This window comes from Podarcis cretensis (assembly GCF_951804945.1).
Source record: "Podarcis cretensis genome assembly, chromosome: 17".
Lineage (NCBI taxonomy): Eukaryota > Metazoa > Chordata > Lepidosauria > Squamata > Lacertidae > Podarcis > Podarcis cretensis.
Window position 1 is genome coordinate 41963205 of NC_137187.1, and position 9551 is coordinate 41972755.

A 9551-nucleotide genomic window follows, 5' to 3' on the forward strand; every position below is an offset into this window, starting at 1 on the left:
GTAAATACTGCTGACAGAAGAGATCTCTGATAACAAGACAGCAATAAAATACGAGAAGAACGTCAAGATACGGTAATGACTGAGGGGGGAGGGGGGGGGAAACCTGCCTCTACCTTTTTATGTGATTTAACAAGAATCCCCCTCCCCTAATGAGTCAGAAATTAAGGACTTAAGCTGTGGATTTAAGGCTGTGTGGAGATAAACTTTCGATCCAAAGCAATGTTTCAAGATGAAGCTGGAAAGCTAAGAGTTTTGGAGTGACGCAGTCAGGAAAAAATGCCGTTCGCCATTTTGTGAGGCATTGTGGGAGCTCTTGGGTCTGGGAGGAGAAAGAGAGAAATAGAGTTGTTTACATATCGTGAATCAACTCCTCGGTGGGACTTAAGAGCGACAAATGCCAAAATTTACGATGGATAAAGTGATGTTATCTACGAAGGAGATATATGGAAACCATCTGGACTTAGTGAAGGAACGGGAAATCCACACAGGATTATTACACTTGCTATCGGCTTAAGGAGACTAACAGAAGAGATCGTAAAGGAAAAAGAGAAATTATACGAACAAGATATGATGTGGCAACACCAAGATAAGACTGGTTAGAATTATGAACTTTGTTTGGACTGATTGGGACTGATTTGGACATTAACGCAGTAATAAGAAGATGATCTGAATTCCCCTTTGGATCTTGAAGTATGGGTTCCCCCAACAAAATTTAAAAATTTGGCTTTGTAATTCGGAATTTATATGATGTGATTTAATTTGATGTGATTGGCCAGTTAATAAAAATTATTTTAAAAAAAAAGGAAAGCTGTCTGTAGACAAACGCCGGCTCCCTCGGCCTGAGAGCGAGATGAGCTTTATGACTGATATTGCTGATTCTTTGTTGTATTTCTTTTTGTTATGTTTTCACTTTTTGTTTTGTTAACAATAAATAAAAAGTTGTTTTTTTAAAAAAAAAGTTCTGTAGTTATATTATGATTTTCAACTGAGCTAGTTCCGTGCCCATCATCAAGTGCAAGCTCCTCAGGTGATGCTCATGCAGGTGTGAGCCAGCCCTATGATAGGCTCAGGCAAGGACTCGTCAGCTTGTGTACTCTGGATCCCAACATTTTACTTAGTTCTTATTCCCATAACTGGCTGCTTTCTTCCCAGCTGAGGGTTGCTGAGACTGAAATCAAAGACCTTCAGTCCGAATTTGAAATGGAGAAGATTGATTATTTGGCCACCATCCGCCGCCAAGAGCGGGAGCTCCTCCTTTATCAACAGCTACTGGACCAGGTGCAACCCCTCATACGGCGGGACTGTAATTACAGCAACTTTGATAAAATCAAACGGGAGTCCACGTGGGATGAAGAATCAGGCTGCTGGAAAATCCCAGAGCCTGTCACTCAAAAGACCAGTCTCCCTGCAGGTAAGAAGAACAACTTGGAATTACCATGTTACATTGCTCTGGTTGCCCATTCATACAAAATGGAGCAAAAATGGTCTCCCAGGATTTTCATGTGGGTTTCACTCACTTCTTAAGGACTTCTTGGGTATCTTATTTCCTTCATGGTCACTCTGGGACTATTTAAAATACTTTTCACATCTCACCTTCATGCACAGTGAAATCGGGAACAGGCTTCAGGCTCATGGACTTGGAGCTAAGCAAGATGTGTGTGGGGTGTGTGTGGATCTACTTACTGTGTTCAAAATGGAGTTCTCAGAGTAGGGGAGCAAAATGTGACCCCTTCCACCACTACGCTTTGTTCCTTTAAGAGTTTTTCTCTCTGCCCAACTCAGTTCTGGTATGGAAACCAGCTGGAGAGAGAACAACTTAAGAACTGCAGAATGCAGTGAGGTGTTGCTTCTCCAGCTGAAAAACCCCACACGTGCCTACTCAGAATTAAGCCTCATTCTTTTGCTCACAGGTAAGTGTGTACATGACTACAGCTATATATCAGAAAATCCTTATTGGTGCCGATGGAGATTTCCTCCCAATGCAAATAGCAGCTTCAAATGAAGGATTTTCCTCAGAGTCCTGGAGAGTCCTGCCTGCCTGCCTTCTGTGATCCCAATAATCACACCCACCCACAATTAATGTTTGCATTTTTTCAAAAATGATGCCTTAAATGCTCCTTGCTGTCCAGGGCTTCTTTGGGAGAAAGGGTGGATGATGATGATGATCAATAGAGGGTTTGTGAGAAAGAGACTAAACTGCTCAAGCCTCAGGTCAAAATATGAGTCCTGACCAACCAATCGACATTTGCCCTCTGATTGGCTTCCACCAATTAAGCAACAGCAACTGTTGTTGACTAATGAACGGATGGAATTTATTGCATCCCCGCTTTAAAAACGTTTAGAAAGCAAGCTGTTAAATAGGCCTTTGTAAGTCTATGCACATATTGGATCCTGGCCCCAGGTGACATGAAACTAGCAGAGAAATGAGCCACCACTGAGGCTGAGAGCCACCATTACTCTTCTTTTCCATAGCAGTTTCATCGTTGTCACAGACGAAAGCAGGCAGGAAGAGCTCATCATCGGAGAATGGGGATGCAGCAGCAATGGTAAGCTAAGGAAGGGTACTTGGGCAATACTGAGAATGTTACACAATGTACACATAATAAATGATCCAGCGTGCTTCACTGGCATGACAGCTGGGAGTCTGCACTGAAGGTAAAACTTCAGGGGATTCTGTTGATCTCCAAGCTGGTTCACACATTGCCTTCATAATGAGGGGAAAGAGTGAAACTAATGCCCTACTGCTTGGTCACTGGAGGAAGATATTAGGGGTGGGGGCTTGAGTGCAGGCAGGGTTTAGCTCCTGCCTTCTTCCAGCCGCCAAGGCAAAGGTACAGTAGCGGCAGCAGCAGCAAGGAATTGGCCCTATCTCCTGCATTCTTTAATTTAGAGTACAATATATAAATCAGTCCCCAAGTCAGTGTGGAAAGCTCAGACCGACCAACTAGGAGCAATCGTGGTCATGGTGAAGCAAGACCCTCTTTTTTATATATATTATATTTTTATTAGTTTTCAAATACAAAAGCAAATTTATACATTCCATACATCTTAATTACATCTTACTTCTCTTTTTTGACTTCCCTCAATTTGTCTGCCATGCCTTCCTATTGTTACTTTTTACACATTTCTGCCCTTTTAACCCTTTCCCCTCACAGAGCTTCCTTATGTTGGCTTTTTGCAGTATGGTAGCGCTGCAGAGAGCTTGCTGGGGAGATCATGCATTAAAAAGAAAGGGACTCAAAAATAAGTTAAGCAAGGTTTTAATTACAAAAAACAAAAACTCCTTATACACTAAATACATTAACAACAAACCAGACCCAACCACCAACCCAACCCCCAGGGGTGATGGGAGAGCTAGGTGCTGCTCCTTATATACTACAACCAAATGCTGACACACCTTAATCAGTACAACTCAGCAGCACCTGCTATGTTTCACAGCTGTAAAGCTGGGTCTCGTTATCTTGCTCTGGCCCTTGCTCTGGCCCCTTAAAGACATACACATTAGGTGGAACAATGATGAACCTTTACATTTAAAGAAACCATTCAACACCTTAAAGCTTACAAACATAATTTTATTATCACTCACTTTTTGCATATATTGGATAAACTTTTCCCAATCTTCTGTAAATCTTTGATCTCGCCGATTCTGGATCCTTCCTGTCATTCTGTCCAGTTCTGCATAATCCATCATTTTAGTTCTCCATTCTTCTATCGTAGGTAATTCCTCCTGTTTCCATTTCTGGTCCATCAATATTCTTGCTGCTGTCACTGCATATAAAAATAACTTCTTTTCTTTCTTATTTATCTCATTACCTGTAATGCCTAGTAAAAATGCTTCTGGTTTCTTAACAAATGTATATTTCAACATTTTCTTCAATTCATTATAAATCATTTCCCAAAAGCATTTTACCTTCTTACATTCCCACCACATATGAAAAAAGGTACCTTCTTTTTCTTTACATTTCCAACATTTGTTGCTTATCTTATACATTTTTGCTAACTTCAAAGGTGTTACATACCATCGGTACATCATTTTCATAACATGAAGCAAGACCCTCTTGTGGTGTTAATGCTGTGAACTCCTCCATTGTAGGCTCAGGTTGTAAATATGTGTAAATAGGACACCACAGTCTGTGCTGCACCTCATTCCAAAAGAAACACAAACTCTGGGTAAACTCCTTGAATCTCTGGAATCTCACACTGCTCAGAGTGGGATGGCATGCAACAATATTTTCCAATTTTTCATGTTTAACCAGAGTGCATACATTCCACAGTGCTGTTACTCCCCCAGAAATTAAATGAGAAGTTAAGCTCTTCTACACACAATGGCTTTTCATAGGATACATTTAAGTAAGCTCTCAACCCTCTCATTTATACCCCATGGATAACTTGGTCTGGATTAGATTATTTTTTCCATGGCTTTGCAACCTAGTTTTTGGACACCAGTGTGGAAACTAGACAGAGAAGTAAGTGTAGTTCAGCAGGTTAAAAGTGGGGCTGACATGTCAGGTTTCAGCCTCAGTTTCCCTCATGCGTAAAATGTGAACAGTAGTGACCTCTTTAGGTTAAATGATGACAAACTGGTGACTGCTTGGTTATGTTCCCAGCAGGAAGAAGACCGCTATAAAGTGATGCTGAGCAAGAGTGATAGTGAAAATATTGCCAGTAACTATTTTCGCTCAAAACGAGCAAGCCAGATTCTCAGTGCTGACCCCATGAAGAGTCTAGGTAAACCCCTTCATGTGTTCTTTCCTTTTTCCCCCCAAAAGGTTTGCCTGACTTCTACATAATACCCAACATTTGTACAGTACTCTTAAGGTGTCCAAAAGGTTTCCGAAATATTATTTCAGTATTCCTTACAACAGAGGCAGGAACACTCCCACTTGTGGGAGGATCCTGGCTCACCAGGGGGTCCAGCTTTATCTGCACCAGAACCACCCGTCCACACAAGAGTGCAAGGGCAGAGTTCAGTTCTGCCTTGGCTGCAACTGCCTATTCCCAACAGGGAACATGAGCTTGCAAGCCAAAACATAATTTCTTCCCCTCCTCCCCATCAAGTGACAGGGAAGGGAGAAAGAAAGGTGCCTTTTGCAAGCATTGGCAGTGGGCAGGATGAGTCCCAGCTGCTGCTTCCCCCCTCCACTAGACTTCTAAAGTTCAAGGTTGTAGCAGCTGAGCAGGCAAACCTTTGGAAGGATTAGCCCTGTGCAGCAGAGTCTCCATGCAGTTCAGGCCCCCCAAGGCTGCAAAATACTTTGCAGCAGCACACAATCAGCAGACTCCTTTGCCCCCCCCTCCACTCTCTACCCTCTACTTCCTATTTATGTGGATAATGTTGAGAGCCTGCTCTGCAAATGCCCACTGTAAAAAAAGGGAGTAAAATCTCAGTCTCCCTCCCACCCCCCTCCTGTTGATGGAATCTTCTGCTCTTGCTAAAAGGGATTTTCCCTCTCCAATTCAGTAGCACCTGGCAGATGGCATTGCTGTGGTGCCATGTAATTGACAGGCTGTACCCACTTGTCAAATTTGTCCCATGAGACCAATCATGATAAGGATCTGGCCAAAGAGGTTTCTCCCCATCCCTGCTCTACAACAACCCAGGATGATAGGCCAGGAAGTATTATTATCTCGGTTTTGCGAATGACGAGCTGTGTTGGAGGGACTGACGCACCTACCAGTAAGTCCATGACAATCCTCACTTTCAAACAACTTGTTTATTGAGCATTCATTCTGATCTGTTTGCAAAGAGGTTGCAAAGAGATTACCTTGCATCAAGTACCGTATTTTGCGCCCCATAGGATGCACCGGCCCATAGGACGCACCTAGTTTTTTGGGGGGGAAATAAAGGAAAAAAAAATTATTTCCCCCCCAGGTGCGGGGCTGGAAGAACCAGGTCGGGGAACAGCGGGAAGGCGCGCTCTGCCTCCCCGCTGTCCCCCAAGCTTGTGGGGCTAGCGATGGGGAGAAGTGTGCTGAGCCCGGGACTGCAGGCAGCTCTGCGCAGCCATCAGGAGCCGAGCAGGACTTCGCGCCCCGCTCCCGATGGCCGCGCAGAGCTGCGCTGAGCCCGGGACTGCAGGCAGCTCTGCGCAGCCATCGGGAGCCGGGCAGGACTTTGCGCCCCGCTCCCGATGGCCGCGCAGAGCTGCGCTGAGCCCGGGACTGCAGGCAGCTCTGCGCAGCCACCGGGAGCCGGGCGGGACTTTGCGCCCCGCTCCCGATGGCCGCGCAGAGCTGCGCTGAGCCCGGGGCTGCAGGCAGCTCTGCGCAACCACCGGGAGCCGGGCGGGACTTCGCGCCCCGCTCCCGATGGCCGCGCAGAGCTGCGCTGAGCCCGGCACTGCAGGCAACTCTGCACAGCCACCGGGAGCCGGGCAGGACTTCGCGCCCCGCTCCCGATGGCCGTGCAGAGCTGCGCTGAGCCCGGCACTGCAGGCAGCTCTGCGCAACCCTTGGAGCCGGTCTCCTGAGGGTTGCGCAGAGCTTTCTGAAGCCTGGAGCGAGAGGGGTCGGTGTGCAGCAAAAGCCTGCATTCGCCCCATAGGACGCACACACATTTCCCCTTCATTTTTGGAGGGGGAAAAGTGCGTCCTATAGGGCGAAAAATACGGTAATTGCTGTTTCCCCATCACTTTCCTTATTGTTATAATCTGATTTTGCAGGAGTTCTGTTGTGCAAAAGCACCAAATTGGCATTAGTTTCAATGTGAATTTGGCATCATGTGATTGAATCCCACCCAAACAACAGTCTGTAAGGGCCCAGTGACAAGACTGAAACTAGGGACTTACTGCTTAATAGTTTCCTGGATAGCACTGTACTACACAAAGTCAGGCCTTATGCTGCATTCCTACAGTCATTTAACTGAAGTTAATAGGACTTGCTTCTGAGTAAACATGGTTAGGACTGTGGTGTTAGTATGTTACTGTACCTATTCCATATCATCAACATCCTCTTTTATTATACAAGTATCTAATATGCATACATACACAATAGGCAATGTACAGGGTTTTGTTTTTTTAAAGCATGTCTCAAAATCTTTAAAAAGCATAGCCTCAAAATCTTCCTATATACATAACAATGTAAGGCTGTTGATGATGTAGTTCATGTGGCTGTCAGGAGGTGAGGGCAGCTGGACTGGGCAATCTGTTTAACCTATTTGCCAAACCGCTCTGTGAAGCACCTTCCCCCATCCAGTAAACATGGCTGCAGCGAGGTTTAATGGAGGGGAAGACGAGGTGTGTCAGAAAACCACCCTCTGAAGGGGGTTCAGGTGAGCTGTGAGAAGGAGGGGGTGGGCAAGGGGGGGTGAGGTGAAGAGAGGGAAGTTGCAGGATTGGCAAATGGGTTGGTGAGTGGAGTGAGGTGGGACTGCAGCCCGAGTATTAAAAAATATTTATGCTAAGTGATGTATAGGTTTCTCCAGGGAGATGTAGTGTTTCATGTTGAAATTAGACCAAGTATCTCATTGTTCTCTCTCTCCGTGTGTGTGTGTGTGTGTGTGTGTGTGTGTATTTTTGTCCTTTGCAGCTTCCCATAATTCTCCCCCTTTGCTGAACAACAATACCTCCATCCTGACTTCCAGCCTGGCTCCTATTCCGCCTGCCCAAACGGTGGAGATGCCCCAGCCACGTCCCTTTCGTCTCGAATCTCTGGATTTCTCCTCTCCGTCAGCCAAGACAAAGCGCAAGAAAAGCCGGAACAACTTGAGTGGCGGCGACCCTCTCTGACTGCTGTGGTTGTTGGTCTGCTTGCCAGGCTAGTCAACATCTGGACACCCTTCCTTGACCCCCATTTTGGGGACCATAGCTGCTTTTCAAAGGGATCCATGGCTTTTCTTTCCCTTTTGGGGAGAGTGAAAGCAATTAAATGCTGCTTCCCACAGACAATAGTGTGGTCAGCCCTCCATGTTCAAGGTGGGGCTGATACCTCTCTCACAACTGCCTATTCCTTTGCCATTTTGTAGTGACCTTGCCTTTCAGTCTGCTCTCCCTCTCCCAATGCACGGCAGCAGGAAGCGAACTCAAACCCAGAACAGATGGATTAAGAATTCTTGGTGGTGGACCTTAAGATTATCCAAGTGTTGCCTTTTGCCTCCCTAATTTGTTGTAGGAAAGGACGCTAGTGGGCATAATCTGGCAGAAAATCCCAAAGCCCATTTAATAGCCTGTAACATCACTGCCCTGCCTGTTTAGCTCAGTTTAGATCCTGACTCTGCTCTCATTTTGGATTTTGAGGGATTCTGAAGCAGACAGACAAGAGGAGAAGGGAGATCCATTCTACACTTAAGAGCAGAATAGTGGCTGAAGGGGGTTGAATTTTGAGTAGTTGAGAAGCACAGTGCTCAAAGCAGAACCTGCACAGTTTAAATTTATGCTGTGCTGGGTGGGAAATGCCTTCTGGGAGTTGCCCGCCTGTCAAGCAGCGTTCAAGGGGAGCTGAGAGGGCTGAGTAAGGCTGGAAAGCTCCACTGTCAATCTAGGCAGGGGGTCAGAGAAAGGGAGGGTATGTCTGCCCAGCTCACGATGCCTGGGCTTCCCCAGAAGCTTCTCTCCTGCTCTTCACTCAGCAGCTCAGCATTTCATTGCAGCTCAGTTGCATCCCCATATAGGGTGTTGGAGGGGAGGATTGCGGGGGTGGGGGGGTGGGGGGGCAGATAGACAGATTTCCCAGATCATTTCTCTTCTGCTCAGAAGGCACAGTACGGTTTTTCTACACCCCATTGTTCTTGGGGACATCATTAATGTCACCTTCCAAAGCTCTTCAGTTTTACATTTTTAGCTAGAGCAATTTCTTGTCACTTCTGCAGCCTGAGATGACCTCAAGTCCAGCAGGCACTTCCCTCCTCCTTCACCATAGCAAGAGAATACACTCTTACCACAGTTTCACTGCCACGCCTTAGCCACTGCTTTCTTCAAGCCCATTTCAAGATGGATGCCTCACCACAGAACGTGGGCTTTTGATACTGCAGAGTAATTCACCAGCTTTGTGCACTAGATGAGAACAGTTGAAAACGGGAGTGGGAGTAAGAGTAGCACATTCATGTGAGAGTCAGATGTTAATTTAAGGTACTGCTCTCTGTCCATGTGTTAGTTGATTTCTTTGTTTTCACCTTTTATGTGAGCACAATAAACTGCCTGTTAATGAAACTTTAGCTTGGTTGCTCTATAGCCCATGTTGTCCTCCACTGTCCATTCTCAGTTTAATTGTAACCCTGGAAGGAAATGTGCCATAAACAGAGGGCAGGGAAGAAGAGAATCTCTGCCAAGAATCTCTGCAAGCTTGGACCCCAAACGCTGGGGGTTCTGAATGACTTCCTGCCTTCTCCCTCCCAGTCCCCTATCTGGGATTAGCATGCAATATCTGCGCTTCCCTCATACCACAGATTCCTGGCAGGGGCCCTGAGGCGGGGGGGGGGGGGCGCAGAGCGGAGCGGATATTCTGCTGGTCTGTGCCTCAGCCCAATCAAGGAGCTTCAAGTACAGTGGGAGACTGTTGCATACCAGTACCAAACTGCTGCATGCCAAGAGCTGCTGGGCTGTGGTCTCCATCGG

General features: G+C 46.3%; 1 protein-coding gene across 4 annotated transcripts in view; it reads left to right on the plus strand.

Moving 5' to 3' along the window:
• KIF17 (kinesin family member 17) overlaps window positions 1–9146 on the plus strand; it is a 44201-nt gene extending 35055 nt beyond the window's left edge. Inside the window, exons 11-14 of one of the 4 annotated variants that reach the window (XM_079958692.1) lie at window positions 1153–1411; window positions 2476–2546; window positions 4608–4728; window positions 7528–9146. In XM_079958692.1, the coding sequence (XP_079814818.1) occupies window positions 1153–1411; window positions 2476–2546; window positions 4608–4728; window positions 7528–7727 (651 nt within the window). In that variant the 3' untranslated portion in view covers window positions 7728–9146. Of the gene's footprint in view, window positions 1–1152; window positions 1412–2472; window positions 2547–4607; window positions 4729–7527 lie in introns of all 4 variants that reach the window. The other 3 variants (XM_079958693.1, XM_079958690.1, XM_079958691.1) reach the window with 3 other exon arrangements.
• Window positions 9147–9551: the final 405 nt, after the last annotated feature.